The sequence below is a fragment of the Cucurbita moschata genome, unplaced genomic scaffold (genome assembly GCF_002738365.1).
Source record: "Cucurbita moschata cultivar Rifu unplaced genomic scaffold, Cmos_1.0 Cmo_Scf00012, whole genome shotgun sequence".
Classification (NCBI taxonomy): domain Eukaryota; kingdom Viridiplantae; phylum Streptophyta; class Magnoliopsida; order Cucurbitales; family Cucurbitaceae; genus Cucurbita; species Cucurbita moschata.
The window spans coordinates 2,476,659-2,498,826 of NW_019268528.1; the positions used below are offsets into that span (position 1 = coordinate 2,476,659).

Consider the following 22,168-nt stretch of genomic DNA (forward strand, 5'->3'; position numbering starts at 1 on the left):
CCCCCCCCCCCCCACCAAAAAAAAAAAAAAACAAATCGAGATAACTAAAGAAAATGGCAATCCTGATCCATAACAAGATGTAAGACACTTTCAACGAACTCTCTTGCCTTCAAACAAACCTTCCTCATCATAAACTCCAAAAAGCACCCTTTTTCCTTTGGAGACTTCCTAATTAGGTGCACCTAGTAAGCACGGGGATGAAGAACGCCCAATAGATTGTTTTATAGTCCTTGGAAGTCAATTGCTAAGTGCAAGAACTTGGTTGTGGAAAGTGTGTATGATATGGAGTTAACCCAAAAGAAAGCTCTGATACCAAATGATATTGAATCACTTCAAGGGGAGTAAGATTCAGATTACCTTGTTGATCGAATATCTCACGACAAGAACACTTGTTTGAGATTTGAATTACTCCACAAGCAAGATCGATCATGTCTAGCTTGAATGATTCTTGTTGATCAAATTTGTCAAGGCAAGAAAACTTGTTTGAGATTCAAATCACTCCACAAGCAAGATTGATCATGTCGAGCTTGAATGATTCTACATGCAACGTAAACTACATAGAATTGCAAAGAAACTTAGCCATTGGCTAAATGAAAGCACAAATGCTTTTTTACTACATTTTTCAAGTCTGTCTTACAATGCTAACATACATGGCTTTATATAGTCTCAAAATAAAACCCTTAACCTTGAGTCATTTTAAGAGTTTGTAACATTCCTACCTAATGACTATAATTAGCCCCTATGTGTACTTTATAGTCATAATTAGCCCCTATGTAAATAAACCTTACAATACATTAAAAGAAACACCAACTAAATTACTCTAAATTATGATCCACCCAAAATTTATAACAATGAAGCTTCATTCTTCTTCTTCAATGTGGCATGAATTGAAATATCTTTTGATAATTTCAACAATATTTTCTTCACATTTTTATTGGAGTATATTGTATGATTGATGTCTCTTGGTTCATGATAGGCTTATCTGGTCAAGTTAGGCTTATCGGGTCAAGTTGCATGCAGTGAGGAGAGACTTTTGTCCTAATGGGTTAAATGAGAGAGTTTCTAGCTATGTGAATTTTCCGTTAAAATTTAAAGGAATCATGTCAATGGTCATCTTTATATCCTTTTGAAGTTTTAATTTGCAGGATCTTTTTCTATGATGCCCAATCAACAAATGAGCACTAAAACCCATCATCCACCTCGAACCTTTAATGCCCCTAATATGGAAACATAGTTTTTTTTTTCCTTTTCTCTTATCTTGGACTTTTTCTTAGTTTCTGCCATGCAAGACGAATGGGAGAGTAACAATTTCAGATTTTATTTTCCTATTTTTTCTTTTAGATGCTTGCCCTGCGAGTAGGGCAGAAAATTAATTATTATATCTTCTTTTGTTTTCATTTATCAGAGTTTAAAATCAAGAGGCATTCGATTCCCTGGTCGGGACAATGAGAGTCTTGCACCCATTTTCACTCCCCCTCGCACTGTTTCAGCCTCAGAGACGGAAGTCATTTATACTGAACAGTATCATCATGATATTCCGGTGCACACCTTTACAGCTGAAGAAATGAAGGAAGCATTTGACGTCGCAAGAAACAGCATTGAGCTTCTATCAACAGTGTTATCCTCATCGCCCCCTCAGGATACAGCGGAGGTAATGCATCTTTTTCATAGTGTTCTGAGTTTTCTCTGTCTTACACTTATCATATATAATGCTTTTAACCTTTAATAAGTGATACAAATGGATGTTTGGAACATTTCATGGTCTAATATTCATTTAAAACTCGGTGAACTACTGTAGCTGATCTTAAGCATAAACTCTATTCCTGGTCAAATATCCTAATGAGATCTATGAAAGGTACATGTAAGAAATAGAGTACAAAAAGACCTATTAATCGTCCTCGGTTGAATTATAAATTTTTTCTCTGAACTGCCATAGATAAACTACCATACCAAATCGCCCCTGCTTTTTTCCTCCTGAAATTTGAACTTCACAACTCCTCAACTTGTATTGAGGCGCTCATGGTTGTGGAGAGACTGGTTACAGGTGTTTTGAAATCGAAGCTGGTCAGAGCTATGACAATAGGCTACTTTAAATCAGATCTGTTTTTCAGATAAGAAACATCTGAATAAATTGATTCCGAAAAAGAATAAGAATAGCTCAAGGGTAAGGGCGGGGGGTCGAGGGTACCCCTCCCGAACATGGATACTTTAAAATCAAAACTGGAACTCAGACAATCCGACATCGAGAATCATCGTGAAAGCATGGTGTCGGAGAATATTCGCTTTCTAGGTTCCTTTTGGTATTCATTACCATAAGATTTAAGAAATGCTCTGCTTCTTCCAATTTTCAGAGTTGCAATTAATTTTGTTAAATTGGACCTAAGAGTAGGGATTATATTTTGCCATATTAGTGCAATTGGACTTGGATTCCCTATTTTTGGTTTGGTGCTTAAATTTCCCATAAAAAGAGTACCTGTGACCCCATGGGATTCTCCTTTGCTCCAGGTAAATTTTATCGAAATTCGTGTTCTGGAGATATTGGTCGATGTTCAAGCCGATTGTTTTGTCGATTTGATCATATACCAATAGAATGATCCTACCTTGTTTCTCCCCCTCTGCAGGATGATCTGACCAGCACACTCGTACTACAATGTCGCCAGTCACAATCAACCATCCAGAGCATTATCGAGACCTCTGGAGACAACGAGGCCCTACTTTTCGAGGCATTGAACGTAAACGACGAGATTCAGAAAGTCCTTGCCAAATATCAAGATCTGAAGAAGCCCTCAACTGTTCCACGTGAACTAGAACCTGCCATGATACCAGTTGCTGTGGAACCTGATGAATCTCCCCGTCACGCCAAGGAAGACGCTCTGGTTAGAAAACCTGCCACTTCTCGCGGCCGATCTCTCGGCGGAAGCAGCGATGACATGATGGACGATCTCGACGAGATGATATTTGGCAAGAAAGGAGGAAGTACATCCGATCGGGGACACGAATCAAAGAAGCCTGATTCGTCAAAAGGCAATGATCTCATTTCCTTTTGAGCTTTGTTTGAACAGATGATAATCACACTATGTTGATCTAGAAAGATTCATTTGATGCTAAAAGAAAATGTGTTTATGTAACTTCTTCGTACATTACATGTTTAGATGCGTCTTGTAAACTTCTACATTAACTTCTGCACGTTTTTAAGTTCTTGGTGTTTGGATTTGGTACCATACGATGGTGTGTGCGTATATATTATTATACACACGATACGATTTATCATTTATGAATAATACAAGTTTCGCTTTAGTGTTCGTTTGGAAGGTATGATTCCAAACACAATAGTTTAGTAAATCAGTCCGATTATTAATCAAATTTCTCGCCCTTCTTGTTCTTTCTATTATCCCATTTTCTTTTGGGACATACGGCTAATACTAATCTAATAAGTTCAGTTGTTGTCGTCTAATCTATTGGTTCGGACACCAGATAACTCGTGCCCGCCTCCATAATTATAAGGTCGAAAGTTCGAGCCCTACCACCAAAATTATAAGGTCGATAGTTTGAACCCTACTTCTGAAATTATAAGATCGATAGTTCGAGCCTTACCTATGAAATTATAAGATCAGTAGTTTGAGCCCTACTTCTAAAATTATAAAATCGATAGTTCGAGCCTTACCATTGAAACTATAAGGTCGATAGTTTGAGCCCTACCTCTGAAATTATAACGTTGATAGTTCGAGCCCTGCCTTTGAAATTATAAGGTCAATAGTTCGAGCGCTACTTCCGAAATTATAAGGTCGAAAGTTTGAGCCCTACCACAAAAATTATAAGGTTGATAGCTTGAGCCCTACTTTTGAAATTATAAGACCTATAGTTCGAGCCCTACCTCTAAAATTATAAGATCGATAGTTCAAACCCTACCTCTGAAACTATAAAGTCAATATTTCGAGCCTTACCTTCAAAATTTTAAGGTCGATAGTTCAAGCCGTATCTACGTTAATAGTTTGAGCCCTACCACCAAATTATAAGGTTGATAGTTCGAGCCGTACCTCCAAAATTAAAAGGTCGACTGTTCGAAATTAAAAAACTAATAATAATAAAAAGGGAACAAATTTGTAATTTAAAAAAAAAAAGAAAAAAGAAAAAGAAAAATGGTGGATTGCCCATGTATTTGTTCTTCCCCATTCACATTCCTAATTGTGGAATAGAAATTCTGAAGCTGAACAAGCAACGCCATGCGAGGGAGGAACCCTTCTTCATCAATGTCTGCTCAGATCCAGAGATCCAATCGATCTCTTCTCCTCTTCACGCTCTCTCTTCTCGCCATTTCCATCCTCTTCATCCTCGTTTTTCTCTCCCCTTCCAATCCCAATCCAACTTCCTTCCACCATCCAATTTCCTCTCTCAAACCCGAGACCTCATTCGTCATCTCACTCGAGCATTTCCTCACTCACAAGGCTCCAAAATCCCCTCCGAGTCGCGATGATACGGTTCCTGCGGCCGGAGATGTCGAAGAGTCGTCTAGGAAGCTCGATGAGGCACTTTCGGAGGCAGAAATGGGGCGGGTGGTTCGAGATCCGTACTATCCACTGGGGTCGCCGATTAGAGTTTACGTTTATGAAATGCCGTGGAAGTTCACTTTCGATTTGCTGTGGTTGTTTAGGAATAGCTACAGAGAGACCTCCAATCTCACCTCTAATGGCAGCCCCGTGCACCGTCTTATTGAACAGGTATTCTGTTGTGTCAAGTACACTTAATCGGTAGTATTATAGTGTAGGTTTATTGATCTACATTTTACGGTCTCCTCACTTGTGACTTCGTGAATTTAACGCTATATTCGAGTGATTTTCAATATTACTCGAGTGAAAAGGACACTGCTGAGCGATTATCTAAATTAATAGAGAGGAAATGACGTTACCGATCCGATAGTAGATACTCTAACATCGACTCAAAGTTCTATCAATAAATCAGGCTGTTTAATCTATTTTATAAACAATTAACAAGTGAACTGGTTTGAATCGTACTTCTTACATAGATTGAAAACGGTGTTAATCTTCTAGTCGATATGGATGATGGACTTCCCTTTTTTTCTTTTGAAGGATAATTTTTTTTTCCTTAAAAATTCTGGAAAACTTAAAAATGATTTGGTATTCTACTGCTTCAAAGTGTGGATTATTTTTGTGGTAGTTTTATATTACATTTGTTTATCTCGTTCCTTGTTGATAGTCTGATGGAGCGGGCGAAGTCATATAGAAGTTGCCGGGTAGCTTTGCTTCAGTGTATATTGATATGCTTGTAGTTTTCCATGTACTTTAGTTATTTCAGATTTACATGTTTCTATATGTCGTAACTAAAACGCCAAGAAATGGGTTTCTTTTGTAGCATTCTATAGATTACTGGCTGTGGGCCGACCTAATTGCTCCAGAGTCAGAGAGACTGCTAAAAGGCGTGGTGAGGGTATATCGACAGGAGGAAGCGGATCTCTTCTATATTCCCTTCTTCACAACTATCAGCTTCTTTTTGTTGGAGAAACAACAGTGCAAATCACTTTACAGGGTGTGAGTGAGCTTCCAAGGTTTTCTTTTATTATTCTTCCAATTGTTATGCATGACATGTCTATATCGCTATTAGTAATTTTTCGCACTTGTCAAATTTTGTAAAAGCAGTTGTTTCCTTTCTTTAGTTTATTCATAGTCATATGAAAAGATACAACAATATTCTTTTTAGAGAGTTTAGTGCCGGGCTTTATTTCACACTTGCTCTGTGAGTTGATTGGTTAGTTTGATTATGTGCCCAATTAGTGAATTAGTTGTAATATTAGATATTCTTCCTACTGCATGAACTAATTTATGCTGATTTCTTTGAGGCGGAAGTGGGTTTCTTTAAGCAATCAGGTGACAAGGGAGATTTTCTCTTAAGCGAGTGATCTTTAGAAGTGAGCAGCAGGTAGTAGTTGTAAGGGAGGATTGAGTTGCCAATATTACTCCCATCCCTTCTATAGGATAGGTAGGAAGAGATCCCATTGGCTATGGACCTAATTACTGTGGGGACAACGGTTACAATGACCAAGGTATTCAATAAACAGGCTTAGTTCAACATGATTTGTGCAGAGTCTCTATATCTAGAAGAAAACATCCTAAAGGGGAAGGATTTTTATGGCATTTAAAACTGTTGTAGGTGGGTAAGGATGGTGCAATTTCTAGGTGTACTTTTGAGAAGCCTAGTGGTAGAGGAATAAGGAGTACGTATGGATTCATTAATCCCATTAATGACTTGAATTTGCATATCTCACATGCCAATGTAAGTTTGGCTTCCTCCCGTCATAGAGGGTAGCTGATCTGATCAGTTGTATTGCATCGTCGTATTTCCTGGAGCATAATTATTTTGGAATGTTATTTTGGTTCAAAGTTCAGTTGTTTGTTTGTGCTCCATAAAGCATTGATGTTCTTTTTACGTATGGATCCAGGAGGCTCTAAAGTGGGTGACAGATCAACCTGCATGGAAGCGATCTGAAGGCAGGGATCACATACTTCCTGTTCATCATCCATGGTCTTTTAAGACCGTTAGAAAATCTATGAAGAAGGCCATTTGGTTGCTACCAGATATGGACTCTACAGGAAACTGGTAGACATTTACACGATAGAATCTCATAGTAGATATTGAATGTGCTGTGAAGGTTGATTAAATGACATGTACTGACATTTTTAGGTACAAGCCTGGGCAAGTCTATCTGGAAAAGGACCTTATTCTTCCCTACGTTCCAAATGTTGATTTATGTGACAGCAAATGCTTATCAGATGGGCAATCAAAGAGAAACGTACTGCTCTTTTTCCGTGGTCGGCTCAAAAGAAATGCGGTGAGTTTTGGTCAATACCGGTGTAATTTCTGCACTCTATACCATTTCTTCGTGCATTTTCTTAATGTATAGTAAGATGCATTACTTTCTTTAGTGAGTCGCATGAACTTTCTTTGGTCAGTTATGAGTTGATTTCTTAAGAGGGAACCAAACAGAGCCATGTAATTTTTTTAAAAATTCAGCTGGCGGTGGATGAGTGCTTTGGTAGTAGACTAGAACCATGACATAGCTCTTGATAGACTATTCTATTTTCTCTTAGGGAGGAAAGATACGGGCAAAACTTGTTGGAGAGCTAAGTGGTGCAGATGATGTAATAATAGAAGAGGGAACGGCTGGTGAAGGAGGGAAAGCAGCCGCTCAGAATGGAATGCGCAAGTAATATATAAGCTTTTATTTTAACCTCTTCTGCGTTTTCTTTTGTTACCATTTCAATTTTCAGATTGTCGAATTTCTTCTTCCATCTCTAGGTCCACCTTTTGCTTAAATCCTGCTGGCGACACTCCATCATCTGCCAGATTGTTTGATGCTATTGTCAGCGGCTGCATTCCTGTCATTGTTAGTGATGAATTGGAGCTTCCATTTGAAGGAATACTTGATTACAGGAAGGTAAATCGATGTCTCAATGTCACTTTCTTTGTAGTATTTACCTTGAAGCAAAATTGGTAACGTATTTAATTTCAATTACGGTAATGAATTTGAGACATTCCATTGGATTATGAATATTGCAATTGATATAATCTTTGGTTATATAAGATTGAAATTAAAATTCATCGGTCAATGAAAATCGCATGAGAAAACATCTTGGAAGTAGGAAAAGTTACGGTCATTAATAAATTCTGTTTGCCTTACCAAAAAAAGAAAAAAAAAAGAAGAAAAAAGAAAAGAAAGAAAACTGTGTTTTCATAAATGACTAACTAATTATGTTTCAAAATGATTTTGGATCCAACAACATTGATAATATTTCTATTTGATATGATAAAATTCAGGAAAATTACACTTTTAGGTCTTGAGGTTTGACTTAGGTTGCATTTGAGTCCTTGAGTTTTCAAAATTTTATATTTTAAGTTGTTGATGTGGCAAAAAAAAACGAACTTTATATTATTATTGTAAAGTTATAAAATATTATATTTCTCTCTCTTCCTTGCCCTCTTCCCCCCTCTTTCTCCCTCATCCCATCCGTGGCTGCAGCCGTCCTCCCACCCTTCTTTTTCTTTTCTCTCATTTCCTTCTTCTCTTTCCCTTCCCTTTTCCTTTATACCCCTTCTCCTAATATGTGTCAATTGACGAATTTAGATCAAGTGGGTATTGTAGAAATTGTGCTCATTCAAATTATTGGTTTTCTATAAAAAGAAAGAGGTTTTCTAAACTTGATGGATGGGATGAACAGTTGGTTTTTTCCATCCATTTCCATATACCGACTACTTGTGATGAACCGCATGATTAATAGCATCATTTCATCTCCGTGGACAAGAAAGTTGTGAATGAAGTACACGAGATCTCGTGGAACGTTTATCTATGATGTCCTAGAGCTCAAGTGACATTTTCCTCATGCAGATTGCGTTATTTGTTTCCTCTAGCGATGCTCTAAAAGCAGGATGGCTTTTAACATATTTGAGAAGTGTTAGTGCCGCTGATATCAGAAGACTGCAACAAAATCTCGCTAAGGTGTGTATCTCCTCCAAAATTTAAGCGGTTCTAATAATACCTTTATAGTGTCACTGCTTGCTCTAAGTGTTTGGTATGAGTTCATAACTTTTTATGCGTTGCTTCTACCAATAACTTCTTAGGCATTCAAGCTTATAGGGAAGAGCATCACGTATCCTTCTAGTGCTTAGTGTGCTTACATCATGAATGCTTTTGGTTCCTCAACTGAGATATATATACTAGTCGATTTCAATGATTGATTCTTTCTGATATAATATAGATTATGGTGATTTCTCTTTTGGGGCCTTTTTTGAATTGACAACAACATTAGAGTTTCTGAAACAGCAACGGATTAATTTAAGCATTGTGTTATTTGTTTTTATGTCTCGGGTAAATTTGATGGTCCTTACATTTGAAATCTTTGTTATCTTTTTTGTGCCAATTGGAAGAGTTCTCTTTTAGTAACTTCCTTGGGGCTTGGCCCTCCTCCCCTCATTTTAAAATTTCATTGTATCACTTTTCTCATACAAATTTAGTGTTACTGAAACTAATTTCTTCTCTTTTTTCATGGCATTCGTCAGTTCTCAAGACATTTCCTTTATTCCAGTCCAGCTCTACCCATGGGTCCGGAAGACTTGGCTTGGAAAATGGTTCGTTTCTCGTCCTTCGTCTCTACTTTCGCCCTTATCCTGTGATGTTGACAATATTTCTGCTGGCAAATATCTAATCTTGGTCGAATTAAGTCAAACGTTTGAACAAACTATTTTGCCATGCTACCAAAAACCAACCATTAGCACATGTGGGCATTCTTTTTTCTTTTTCGAAGAAACTAACTTTCACGGACAAAACCCGAGCTGAAAAAACCAAGAACTGGAGAGGGAGGCTATTGTCATTTTGAACAAGATACAATTTTTTTTTTTTTTCACGAGAATAATAATACTCAAAGATACAATCCGTATCGATTCATTAACTTTCCGGGTCATGATTCCGAGCAGTGAATTTGGCGCTCGTTAGGTTTTGTGCAATTTTGAAGTAAATGAATTTCATTGTAATGGAGTTTGGTTTGGTTGCGTTCAGATTGCTGGGAAGTTGGTGAATATAAAGCTTCATACGAGGAGATCCCAACGTGTGGTAAAAGAATCAAGAAGTGTGTGTAGTTGTGAATGCAGGCCTTCAAATTTGACCAACTCCCCTCCTCCTTCCTTATAATCTCTATATCTTTATCCATTGCTCCAATGCCTTGCCTTCGATTGGGAGCCAAAATTATTACTCCCAACTCACCCAAGGGAGAATGTCATTTTTTTTTAAAGATATTTACATTTGTAAAAGCCTTGATGTAAGATGTTAGTTTGCATTATATAATCGACTCATCTTAAATAATTATGATTTAATTAAAAGAAAAATATTTGAATTTGGTGGTTGAATGAATTTAGTATTTTCAAGTCTAAACTTTGTAGGTTGGTGACTAATAAGTTTACACTTTTAATTAAAGGAAGTAATGACAAAATGAAAGTTGAGAAAGCACTAGGGGTGCACATTCAACCCAAAAACTCGGACCAACCCAACTCGAATTATATGGATTAGATTCATTTTTCTGAACTCGAATGGAATCGGTTCGGTTTAGGTTCATTTTTCTAAACTCGAACGGAATTGGCTCGGTTTCGTGTGCGTGGGTAGAACCCACAGGTTGACCCGAGATAAATAAAATATATTAAAAATCCTTTTGTATTAGTGGGTTTGCCAATGGTACTTAGACCCATCTAGGAACGAGTTCAATGCCAACGCCAAGCGAAAAAATGTTTCTTTATTTTATTTAATTTCTTTTATATTATTTATTTAATTTCATGATTTCGACCTGTATGTTACAATTTTCCTTGTTTTTTATTAATTTTTTTTTTTGAATAATTATAGATTTGTTGGTAAACTTTTAATATATTTTATATTCGAATAATTATAAAAGGTGGATAAAGTGAATTTGTCAGAAATAAGTTCTCATATTTTAAATATTTCACATATGATGAAATGATACAATACTCGAATATATTTGTCCCTACGTATTTAAAATGACCCAAAAAAATAATTAAAAAAAAAAAAAGAAGAAAAACAGACGACCTCAAAAAATACAAAAGAGAGGAAGCCATGGGAAAAGAAGAGGGAAAAGGCAAGGCAAAACAAATCCATCCAACAGACTAAAGGATGATAACATTATACCATTGGGTGCATAGACTTGGACATAGGGCTCTCATTTAATCAGCGTTTTGACGATCAATTTGACATTGAGTTTCTTCAGGTCGGTATACGACTGTCCACAGCCGACGAACATTACCGGTGCTCCCGATATGTAAACCATAGACAATGCTGCTCCGACCTGCAAGTAACCCCGACAAGCAATTGATTAGGATTTCCCTGATAAGCTATGAATATTCCTAAATTTGTTTACCTTGTCGTCGATCGTATCGAACTTCGTGAGCAAGATACCATCAATCAGTCTGGGTTGGGGTGTAGTTGAGAGATCAGCTAGTTTCTGCAGTGACAAGAACCAGAAAGTGTATAAGATGAGAGGGCTAGTTGAAAACTAGTACTGTGGATAGGTATAGGTATCATGTAAAGAAAACCTGATTAAACTTTGATAGTTGATCGACGGCATCATTCCCGACGAGGGCCTCCCCGACGAACAAGACCAGATCCGGTTTGTTAAGGTTGATAAGCTTTGAGAGAGCTCTCATGAGTGGTTCGTTATCCTGAGAGTTGGAACATGTTTTGATATGAATGAATCAAAAATTCAAAAACAAAATAGAGGCAGATACAATTTTGCATCCAATATTTAGGCCTCCATAATCAGATATTATGATGCCAGTATAGACCAAAATTCCGTTACGGTCCAATTCTGACCGATAATAGATACCGAGGCTTTACAATATTTGACTGATCACAATTATGTATAGTCCATTTCCTATAGAAGTTCCCAAAGATTCACTAGATGAATGTTTCTAATAAAAATTGTTTGTTCTTGCATATCCCTACGAGTTTTTCAAATTAGTCCTCCGGATACGTATAATTCTGAAGAATATGCGAGTGATTCATAGACAGCATTTCTTTCTTTTATCAATGGTTCCATGTTTCCACATCAACCGTGTACAGAATACAGTCATTTCAATATTATTTCTTTGATAAGATTTGAAATTTGGTCGAGATGATATGGAAAAATGTTACAAAATATGCAAGAGATCCACAATCATTTCAATTTTGGATAATAAGAAAAGATTCAAACCTGCATTCTCCCAGCTGTATCAACAAGAACCACATCTGATCCATTGCGGGATGCCTCTTGGATTGCTTCTTTAGCTACAATTGCAGGATCTTTCTCATAGCCCTTCTCAAATATAGGGATCTGAAAAAGATTGAGGATAAACATAGGAAATGAGTCCTGATAAACAATTTCATGATTAACGAAAATTAAACATCGATGTGAGATCATATACCTGAAGTCTACGAGCATGAGTTCGAAGCTGTTCCACGGCTCCAGATCTAAATGTATCGCAGGCAGCCATCATGACACTAACTTTATGCTGCAGAAGCCAATAGGCCACCTGTATATCAAAGTTAAGCATTTAACTCCCTAAACAAAAGCCATGTCGAAAACACATGAAAACTTGTGGAGGAAGGAAGGGGCCTGACCTTGGCAAGATTAGTAGATTTTCCAACTCCATTGACCCCAACAAAAACTACCACATAAGGCTTCTTTTGTTCTTTTGCAGCATGCACATCCCTCAGAATGTCAATGGAGCGTCTTGGAGTCAGTATGCGGACTAGAGCTTCTTCCATTGCAGCCTACAATGAGAAATTAAAGCAATGGCTTTTGTGAGATCCCACATCAGTTGGGGAGGAGAACGATATGAATCATTCTTTATAAGGGTGTGGAAACCTCTCCCTAATAGACGCGTTTTAAAAACCTCGAGGAGAAGTCCAAAAGAGAAAGCTCAAAGAGGACAATATCGGCTAGCGGTGAGGTTGGGTCATTACAGTTTTGGTCACTAACAAAATTAAATTAGAAATGTAGGTGAGAATAAACACTGGACAAGTGGCTATTCAAAGATGTACCTGCACCGTTGAAGAAATCCTCGTGAAAGAAGCTAGCTTTTTTCCCTCGAGACTAGCAGCTACTGATTCACAAAGTTTCTCAGCTATCTCCTCGGCCTAAAATCCAACCAGGATATATCTTGTTAATTTGCAGCCAAAGTTACGAACAAGAGATGATAAGATAAATATGTTATGAAAACATACCACATTCTTTGTCATGAGCCTGTCCTTGAGAGCTTTCAGAGCTGGTTCCAGGTCTGACTTATCCAAACTTGCCTTGCCTGAGATACTGGAAACACGAAAGTACCAAAAATAAAAATAAATATTAGATTGATAATCACACATTAAAGTTACATATCAAAGTATTCACAAAATAAGTCATGTCACAAAGAACAAGATGGAATTTCTGGTTGTGATTTTAAGATACACTCCCCAGAACAAAATAAGTCATCTCTAAAATTATATATAACACATACACATAGGTTCATCTTAATATCAAAACTCCAAAAGACTTTCTATACAATATAACTCGTTTTTGTTACTAAATGACAGTATTAAAGGCCTGTTAGTGCTCTCAAAATGTAAGTCACAAGTTTTGAACTCAACTACAAAACCCAACGCAACCATCCAGCTAAAACATATAAAATGCCCAGATAACAAATGTAATATAAATTTAATAATTTCACACTGACGAAAAAAGGAGAGGAAATTAGCACCATTTTTTTTTTCATGAAACAAAAACTTTCATTGAGAAAACGTAACAAAAGTTAAGAAATAAATATGGGGGAAAAGAAAGTGGAAACCAAAATGGTCGATGAAAAATGTCAAACTGCATAAAATAAAGCTCAAGGAACTAAAGAGCGTAAGTTTACCATAATCCATAACTTTTTTTAAAATTGATAGTAAACTGGTCAAGAAAGATGAGGTCATGAATGCAGAAAGAAGTTTACCTCTGGAACATAGATGAAAACCACCCTTTCTTCTTTGCATCAGGCTTACTACCGTTGTCACCTTCCTCATCTTCTTCTTCTTCCTCACTGTCACTACTAAAGACCTCTTCTTTGTCCATCATACTTTGGCCCTGATCGGCTGCCAAAACCTCGATGTTGTTGTCCCCTTCCTCACCCACAGCATCTGTGAAGTCTAATTTTGCCTCAGTAGGTTTATCATCCCAAACTCTATTCTTTTTTGTTACCTTTTTCTTTGACTCTTCCTTGGAGCCCTTGTTAGCAATAGTATCAGTTCTCTTCCCACCTTTAGACCTAAGCTTCTGAAGTTTATTTACATCAAAAGCCCCAACATTGGAACTTGCATTGTCTTTTCCATTAACGACTGCTGTCAGTTTAGATTCTATAACATGATTGCCATTGGAGTAACCATTCTCCAACTTACGTCCCTTTGTACGCTCAGCATCTCCTCCATCTGCCAAACCACTATTGCTTTTCTTGTTTTCTCCAAATCCAGTTTTTTGATCCTGCCCTTGCTTCCTGGCATTGTTCAATGGCTTTCCCACCTGCTTTGAATTTTTCAACTCATTAGCACGAGCCTCAGCCTCCATTCTAAGTTGCCTAAAGGTTTCATCAAAATCATCATAGACCATCTGCTTTGGATCATATTTCTCAGAAAACCCCTGCTTCACCATTGAAAGCAAGTCATCCACATACAATAAATGAAGAATCCGTTGATACACTGCAACAAATACAAGGCCAAGCTCATTGTGGAAGGTCCACTTGAGGGTGTAGGCAGCACCTGGGGCATCATAATTGTAAGATGCTGCACCCGACCGTTCCTCTAAAAGACAGGATCTGATTAAAGTGTCAATAGGAGACCCTCTAAGTGCATTTCCAAGCTCCTTACAAGTCCATAGGATCAAACCCCCCCTAGTGAATATCAGCAACTGCTCTAGCATCTTGATCTATTTCAAACACCCTGCAAATAAATACATTCATTTTAATAACTTAATGAAACTTCCCTCAGATGACATTGCATGGTTCTAATCACAACCTACAATCACAAAGGATTCCAGAATAATTGATGGCTCCAGAAGTTAACTGTAGCCATCCAACAGATCACTATTTGATTCAATCAATTCTCTAAATCACAATAACAAAAGACCATGAAGTACAATATTATTCCAAGGGCATAACTTTCAATTTTATAGGAAACAAGAAACTTTCAATTTAACAGACCAACAAACAACCTAAGGACCAAAAGGACAATACAACATTCCAACCACCCCGATCTTCTCCCTGAACAATGATGTTACAGGCTTTTCTTCCTGAGGATAGAAAGTATGTAACTTGTGCGAAGCAACCTCTCTTGTTCCTAACCCAGCAATCCTAATGAAACCATTCCCATATTGATTAAAATCTTTGAGTTATGTGAAATGATAACATACTTTCTCCCAGAGGATTGAAAGTATGTAATTATGCAAAGCAACCTCTCTTGTTCCCGACTCCACAATGAAAATCCTAATGATAGGGCACGCCAGCACAACGGCGATAGGGCAAATGTGGATGAAGCGGCTATAAAGATACGAGGGCTGTGATTACATTGAGAAGAAACTCCGACAAGGAAAGAGCTTAATTGTGATTTTCTAAGATTCGCCCAAATTATTCTCGCTGCAAAATCCTAAGATGCCGAACTTCCAACCACAAAATCGCTATGCAACCAAATCAATTGCCGAAATCATAGTGATTTCCTTCGACATGAACATAACAATGTAATCAACGATGAGAATGACAAAATGGGGGGAAATGGATCAAACCAACAGAAATAGTAAAGAAGAACTTTCGATATTTCAATAACTCTAACCAAATCATCATTTTATAAGCAACTAAACATACGAATCTTAAATCATGTCGATTCCACCGAACGCGCAAACTAATTATCAAATCGAGGAGGAAATCATCCAAAAACAAAATTTCGAAAACAAATATATATAAAAAAAAAAAAAAAAATCCACGATCGAGAAAACCTATCATGATGTGTAATTACAATTCCAATCTAGGGCATGGATCAAACGAGATTTAACGTAGATCGTAACAATTCCAATCCAAAAGTGGAAAAACAGGAAATGCATCAATCGGGAAAGAAAAAAAAAACGAGGGAGAGAAGAAACGAACCTGTAATCGATGCCTTTCTCGGAAATCTAAATAAAAAAAACAAAAAAAACAAACAAACTACAGAAGGAGGGGGCGAAAAAAAACAAGATCTACAAGAAAAAATTGAAAGGAAGAAGAAAAGATTCCTAGAAGAAAAGGGAAGAACAAGGGAATGGAAGTCCAAATTTGTCTCCCCCTTTCATTATATTGGAAATAAATTCCAAAAAAGTGGATTCTTTTAGTTTCCATTTATGAAAATGGGTCCATTTTCAAAATAATTCTTTAGCTCAATCGAGTCAAAATAAGTTTTTCGTCGGATTTAAGGTTTTTTTTTTTTTTTTTTTTTTTTTTTTTTAACTTGATTCTTATTTCTTGGTTTATTTGGTATCAAACAAGAATTTAATGGTGTTAAATAAACTCGATGGAAGCATGAACTCGGTGAAATTGTTACAGTCAATTTCTCGTACAAGATCTCGATCAGAATCAAGACTTAAAAATTTGAGAGAATTAAAATTCTCATTCACGATTATGATCGTGTAACAGCCCAAGTCCACTACTAGTAGATATTGATATGAACCACGACCAAGAAATTTCCATACCTCAAGGTCCAATTACAAGGACGAGAGATAAGAACCTACAACAAATCTTGTACACTTATATTCAAGCTATGGTGAGCTCATCAAAGGAAATTCTAGAAGACATTGTAGACCTCCCTTACATGTTATACAAAGTTGAGGTTCAAGAAATAGATGCATTTAATGAACTCAGCTAAGTTTATGGAACTAACCTAAGGATGACTAATAAACACATTTCACTATTTAATTATAATTTAAATATTTGGTTGTCACTGGTTTTTAATACAGAGTTATTTCTAATTTACGAGCCAATTTAATTTTGGAGTTTATGTGTGAGAATATTTATATAATCCACCCCATCTAAAAAGTTATCTTATTTATAATTAAATAAATTACAAGAATATTGGAAAGAGTAATAAACGGCGATAACAATAAATGAAAAGATACCTATGATAATAAATATTAAATATAATATATATGGTACACTATAATTTATTACTAAATATCCTTAACAGTGTGTCACATCTGTTAGAGATTGTAAATGCTATATAAAGTTTTAATTAAAGACATCGCATTTTGGAATTAAAATGAATAGAGTTTCTATTGTTTTTAGCTCTGTTTAGAGCTAAGATTTACTTTGCAAATTCTTGTGTTTAGAACTTGCATGCCAGAATCATTCGAGTAATATTGATCAAACCTCTTGTGGACTGATTCGAATCACGAGTTTTCTTTACTCTTGATCTTGATCATCAAGGTAATCCATTCCATACTTTCCCTTGGGTTGATTCTATATTAGATATTGTCTGCTTTAACCCATTACGTATCACTGTCAGTCTCACTATTTTAAAATGCGTTTTATAAAATGTTTCGTTTCTCTCCAACCAATGTGAGATCTCACAATCTATCCCCTGTTGGGAGCTAACGTCTTCACTGACACGCCTCTCGATGTTTGGTTCTAAAGAAACTTGTGTTTCTCAAACCCATATGACCGATTTTTTTTTCATATCTTGCTAGGTTTGAAGTTTAATCGATTCATTGGATTAACTATTTTCTAACCCAACATTGGTTGGAATCAATAATAACTATATATTTATATGAAAAACACGAAGAACGAGAGAGAGAAAATACAATAAGATAAACTAGCGTTATTTGTAAATATTTACAAGGAATCCTACAAGAACCCTAGTGTTCTTAGCAACTAATTCGATAAATTAGTCTTGTTTGTAGATATTTGCAAGGATCCAAAAAGAACTCTCGTGTTCATCATGTTTCATTCCTCTCAGGCCCAACATCATTACTAGCACACCAATGTCGTTTAAAACTATGAGGTTGACAGTGATACCTAATGGGCCACAGCAAATAATATATGTTAACGATGAACTTGGACTGTTACAAATGGTATCAGATCAGGCAGTGTGCTAGTGAAAAATGGTACTAGAGGTAGACATCAAGCAGTGTGCCATGAAGACGTTGGCCCCTTTAACCTAAACGTAAATAAAAAACTTAAAGATATTAAAAAACACCGTATAACTCTAAATTATCATCTATACATATTTTGTTACCATACCAGAATATATGAAATTCATCTTAGATGTAAACCTACCCACCGCTATCAACGTTCCAAGTTCCTAAGATGAAAAAAATCGTAATTTACACATCATTAAGATCACAATTTTGATGATAACCCAAACTTGCGACGTTAGATATACTTCAAAAATAAGGTACATTCGGAATGACTTTCCACGTGCTTAAGAGTTTCTTTCTAATACTTAAAAACTCTTCTTAAGCACTTAGAAAGTCGTTCCTAAGAACCTTATCGAACTTTCTATTGACAAACGTTATAGGGTCATAATTTTCTCGAGCCGAGTGAGAGAACTATATAAAATAATAATAACAATGGAATTTTAAGGAAGCCCAGTTTGCCCACATAGGCAAATGATGAGAGAATTTCAAGCTCTTAATGCCACTCGGTCTTGCCATGAGATCTTCCTTTTTCCTGCTCTGTTTGATCCATTGCCAACATTCCTACACATCGACGACACCATCAAGTCACTGTTCTTCGCATCGACTTCGCTTCTCGAACAGATATTCTTCAGCTCGTCGTCGTCCGCCGTTCTTAGTGGTTCGAAACCCGCCTGCAATTCTTCTTCCTCCCTCTGAAGCAAGAAACATATGTTAAAGAACTGATAGCAAATGTATTAAACTATAAGAAGCAAGATTCGGAGTCATCATAGGTACCGAGATCTGGTTAAGATCGAACACCGGGGTCATGTTCGTATTGGTAGCAACTTCATGTGCTCTGTATACTCTCTCTTTCTGGCTAACAACAGGAAAATAATGGAGTACATTCATTTCCTTCTTGCTGCACATCCTTGACTTCTGGTTTACGTCGCAAACCAACCGAGCTTTTCGAGTGGTGGCTTCCGTCCCATCGGAGATTCCTCCCCTTCGGTTTAAGTTACGAGCTTCTCTTTTTTGAGAACGATTTTCTTTCTTTGAGACGGGAGGTCGGATTTTAAGGTTCTGTGGCAGCTTGAAACCAAGCTTTGGTTGAGTTTCAGGGTGGTTCTTCAAGAGTTCATATTTATGCCTCAAAAAGCTAAAGGAGAATGGAAATAAACATGGCTCAATTCACAACATTAACAGATTCCTCACAGAAATTCAACATCAAAGGAGAAGAATGGTTCTAAACTATACCGAACTTCAGCCAAAAGGGTCAACTTTTTCTGCTTCAAGATCAACAGTTTCTCCTTCGTGGCTTCTGTTTCCTGAAATGAAAATGATTCAATTGGTCAAGTTCTATATGAAGTTTCTCCGAGTTATGCTAAGTGCCCGAGCGCCCTGCTAAAGAGGCCTAGTTCTAAATTTGAAGTTATAACTTATGGACGGTAGATTGTAACATTTGTAGTTATTCGTAACTCGACTAATCTCACTCGACGAGATCAAGTAACCCTATAACTTGTACCTCGACTAATTTAGACTAGGCCCGCCCCACAAGAGAGGCTAGTTTAAATTTGAAGTTATAACTTATAGACGAAACATTCCTACTTACTCGTACCTCAACTAATTTAGACTAGGCCTTGCTAGAGAGACCTAGTCTAAATTTGAAGTAATAACTTATAAACGATAGATTGAAACATTTGTAGTTATAGTTACTTGTATCTTGATTAATCTCACTCGACGAGATCACCTAGACTATTTAGACTAGGCCTTGCTAGAGAGGCCTAGTCTAAATTTGAAGTTAGGTAGATTGAAACCTTTGTAATTAGGTGTATCTTGATTAATCTCACTCGACGAGATCAAGAAAGTAACCTAACTCGTACCTAGACTATTTAGACTAGGCCTTGTTAGAGAGGGGCCTAGTCTAAATTTGGAGTTATAACGTGACTAGTCTAAATTTGGAGTTATAACGTGACTAGTCTAAATTTGAAGTTATAACGTGACTAGTCTAAATTTGAAGTTATAACGTGACTAGTCTAAATTTGAAGTTATAACGTGACTAGGCTAAATTTGAAGTTATAACGTGACTAGGCTTGCTAGAAGGCTTGCTAGAGAGGCCTAGTCTTGATTTGAAGTTATAACGTAGACTAAGTTTGCTAGAAAGGCCTAGGCCTAGTCTTGATTTGAAGTTATAACGTAGACTAAGTTTGCTAGAAAGGCCTAGTCTAAATTTGAAGTTATAACTTATAGACGGTAGATTGAAACATTTGTAGTTATTCGTACCTCGACTAATCTCACTCACTCGACGAGATCAAAAAATAACCCTATAACTCGTACCTAGACTAGTTTAGACTAGGCCCCGCTAGAGAGGCCTAGTCTAAATTTGAAGTTATAAATTATAGACGGTAGATTGAAACGTTTGTAGTAACTCGTACCTCGACTAATCTCACCCGACGAGATCAAAAGAGTAACCCTATAACTTGTACCTCAACAAATTTAGTCTAAATGGAAACATTTGTAGTTACTCGTACCTTGACTAATCTCACCCGACGAGATCAAAAAAGTAACCCTATAACTTGTACCTCAACAAATTTAGTCTAGATGGAAATACTCGTACCTCGACTAATCTCACCCGACGAGATCAAAAAAGTAACCCTACAACTTGTACCTCAACAAATTTAGTCTAGATGGAAACATTTGTAGTTACTCGTACCTCGACTAATCTCACCCGACGAGATCAAAAAAGTAACCCTATAACTTGTACCTCAACTAATTTAGTCGAGATGGAAACATTTGTATACTCATACCTCAACTAATCTCAATCGAGATCAAAAAAGTAACCCTATAACTAGTACTTCAACTAATTTAGACTAGGCCTCTCTAAAATACTTACTCCTACCTCGACTCTTGACGAGATTAAAAAACTAACCAACCCTATAACTCGTACTTCAACTAATTTAGACTAGGCCTCTCTAAAATACTTACTCCTACCTCGACTCTTGACGAGATTAAAAAACTAACCAACCCTATAACTCGTACCTCGACTAATTTAGACTAAGGCCCGTGAGAGGCCTAGTCTAAATTTGAAGTTAGATGGTAGTTTGAAACATTCATAGTTTGACTTGTACCTCGACTAATCTCGCTCGACAGATAAGAAAACTAACCCTATAACTCTTACCTCGACTAATTTAGACTAGGCCCCGCTAGAGAGGCCTAGTCTAAAATTGAATTTATAACTTATGAACATTTAAAACATTCATAGTTCCTCGTATCTCGACTAATCTCACCCGATGAAATCAAAAAAACTAACCCTATAACATGTTTATTCTCCCATGTAACTTGCCATCACGATATGAACACGTGATCACAAAGTCGTATGAACTTACAACTTGTAGGCAATTACAGAAGGCAAATTATCTCAAGAAGCCACCATGATTTGAACACTAAACACAAAACAAAACACATGGAATGGTTCGAATGTTTAACCTTTTGGTCGAGGATATATGCATCAGTTGAGGTGCTCGGGCCAGGGCCAGGATACATACAAATTTGTCCAATTCTAAGGTTGTTTTAGCATTCAAAGACACAAAAAATTAACACAAACATCAAAAGCAATCAAAAGCAATATTTCAGTAATTCACAATTTTCTCAGCAGCCAAATAAAATCTCAAAGCCTCTTGCGCTCTATTCAAATCTTCATCGTTTCTAAAACCAGAGACAAACAATTCCTAATATCTCAGACCAAATTCAGCAGCGAATCAACAAGAAAAAAACAACAATAATCGAAGAACAAGAAGTGGTAAAGATGAAACATATGAAAAGAAGAGATCAAAACAGGGGAAAAAATGCATAAAAGAACATATTACATTGTGCAGCTCTGCGTAATCCTGCAAGAGACCTGTATGATTGATTCCGATCATCGGTGTCTGGAACAAACCGCGCGCCTCCGGTTTTGGAGGTTTGTTGATCCGATTGAAAGAGAGGAAATGGAAAGGATGGGAGAAAGAGAAGAGAGAATGGAGGGATTGAAGAAGAAGTTAACCTAGAAGAAAACGAAAAACAGAGGGGGGATTGAGGGAAGAGAGAGAGAGATGGAAGGATTTCGTTTGGTTGATTTACGGATTTGATGGGGATGGAAATTGGTTTGGACCAACGGGGCCATCGATGAGAGAGAGAGAGAAGAGGATTGTTGTGGAGATATTTGATGGGTGAAAAATGTGAGAGAGTATATGGAATTCACTGAATTTGTGTTTGTGTGCGTTAATGGCGTTTGCAGATCATGTCTTTGCTTTGCTTTGCTTTGCTTTGCAGATCATTTCCTCTCCCTCTCCCTCTCTCCCTCTCTCCCTCTCCCTCTCCCTCTCCCTCTCCCTCTCCCTCTCTCTCTCTCTCTCTCTCCCAAAATCCCCCCCCTCTCTCTCTCTCCCAAAATCCCTCTCCCCCCCTCTCTCTCTCCCCCAAAATTCTCTCCCCCCCTCTCT

At 37.1% G+C, this 22,168-nt stretch overlaps 4 protein-coding genes across 8 annotated transcripts in view; 2 read left to right on the forward strand and 2 right to left on the reverse strand.

Moving 5' to 3' along the window:
• LOC111450259 (TOM1-like protein 1) overlaps nucleotides 1–3,274 on the forward strand; it is a 14,597-nt gene extending 11,323 nt beyond the window's left edge. For all 3 annotated transcript variants that reach the window (XM_023090285.1, XM_023090284.1, XM_023090286.1), the window contains 2 exons: nucleotides 1,406–1,651; nucleotides 2,622–3,274. In XM_023090285.1, coding sequence (XP_022946053.1) covers nucleotides 1,406–1,651; nucleotides 2,622–3,047 — 672 coding nt within the window. In that variant the 3' untranslated portion in view covers nucleotides 3,048–3,274. The remainder of the gene's footprint in view (nucleotides 1–1,405; nucleotides 1,652–2,621) is intronic.
• An 899-nt stretch (nucleotides 3,275–4,173) lies between these two features.
• Nucleotides 4,174–9,843, forward strand: LOC111450257 (probable arabinosyltransferase ARAD1). The gene is made up of 9 exons (XM_023090281.1): nucleotides 4,174–4,718; nucleotides 5,371–5,544; nucleotides 6,455–6,612; nucleotides 6,697–6,844; nucleotides 7,104–7,219; nucleotides 7,312–7,450; nucleotides 8,399–8,509; nucleotides 9,070–9,138; nucleotides 9,566–9,843. Exons 1-9 carry the CDS (start codon nucleotides 4,224–4,226, stop codon nucleotides 9,695–9,697), a joined length of 1,542 nt encoding a protein of 513 aa, XP_022946049.1. The 5' UTR covers nucleotides 4,174–4,223; the 3' UTR covers nucleotides 9,698–9,843.
• A 619-nt stretch (nucleotides 9,844–10,462) lies between these two features.
• LOC111450574 (signal recognition particle receptor subunit alpha-like) lies at nucleotides 10,463–15,811 on the reverse strand. 3 transcript variants are annotated; one of them, XM_023090770.1, is made up of 10 exons: nucleotides 15,694–15,811; nucleotides 13,519–14,497; nucleotides 12,773–12,857; nucleotides 12,590–12,685; nucleotides 12,167–12,319; nucleotides 11,971–12,078; nucleotides 11,760–11,879; nucleotides 11,104–11,229; nucleotides 10,929–11,012; nucleotides 10,725–10,856 (listed from the first exon to the last, which is right to left on the reverse strand). In XM_023090770.1, exons 2-10 carry the CDS (start codon nucleotides 14,475–14,477, stop codon nucleotides 10,731–10,733), a joined length of 1,857 nt encoding a protein of 618 aa, XP_022946538.1. In that variant the 5' UTR covers nucleotides 14,478–14,497; nucleotides 15,694–15,811; the 3' UTR covers nucleotides 10,725–10,730. The 3 variants fall into 3 exon arrangements, with proteins under 3 accessions (XP_022946540.1, XP_022946538.1, XP_022946539.1); XM_023090771.1 differs by lacking the exon at nucleotides 15,694–15,811 and adding an exon at nucleotides 15,415–15,559; XM_023090772.1 differs by lacking the exon at nucleotides 15,694–15,811 and having other exon boundaries at nucleotides 10,463–10,856; nucleotides 13,519–14,477.
• Nucleotides 15,812–17,881: 2,070 nt separating this feature from the next.
• Nucleotides 17,882–22,015, reverse strand: LOC111450577. The gene is made up of 4 exons (XM_023090776.1): nucleotides 21,554–22,015; nucleotides 18,945–19,015; nucleotides 18,486–18,846; nucleotides 17,882–18,403 (listed from the first exon to the last, which is right to left on the reverse strand). Exons 1-4 carry the CDS (start codon nucleotides 21,605–21,607, stop codon nucleotides 18,197–18,199), a joined length of 693 nt encoding a protein of 230 aa, XP_022946544.1. The 5' UTR covers nucleotides 21,608–22,015; the 3' UTR covers nucleotides 17,882–18,196.
• Between the last annotated feature and the right edge of the window lie 153 nt (nucleotides 22,016–22,168).

Coding starts and splice junctions, on each gene's coding strand:
- LOC111450257 (XM_023090281.1), top strand. CDS start 4,224: ATGCGAGGGAGGAACCCTTCTTCATCAATGTCTGCTCAGATCCAGAGA. Junction 6,613..6,696: donor ATGGACTCTACAGGAAACTG/GTAGACATTTAC, acceptor TGACATTTTTAG/GTACAAGCCTGGGCAAGTCT. Junction 9,139..9,565: donor AAGACTTGGCTTGGAAAATG/GTTCGTTTCTCG, acceptor GGTTGCGTTCAG/ATTGCTGGGAAGTTGGTGAA.
- LOC111450574 (XM_023090772.1), bottom strand. CDS start 14,477: ATGCTAGAGCAGTTGCTGATATTCACTAGGGGGGGTTTGATCCTATGG. Junction 12,858..13,518: donor TTTTCATCTATGTTCCAGAG/GTAAACTTCTTT, acceptor TCGTGTTTCCAG/TATCTCAGGCAAGGCAAGTT. Junction 12,079..12,166: donor AATCTACTAATCTTGCCAAG/GTCAGGCCCCTT, acceptor TTTGATATACAG/GTGGCCTATTGGCTTCTGCA.
- LOC111450577 (XM_023090776.1), bottom strand. CDS start 21,607: ATGATCGGAATCAATCATACAGGTCTCTTGCAGGATTACGCAGAGCTG. Junction 19,016..21,553: donor ATTACGCAGAGCTGCACAAT/GTAATATGTTCT, acceptor TTTTCATTTCAG/GAAACAGAAGCCACGAAGGA. Junction 18,404..18,485: donor TCGATCTTAACCAGATCTCG/GTACCTATGATG, acceptor TTCTTGCTTCAG/AGGGAGGAAGAAGAATTGCA.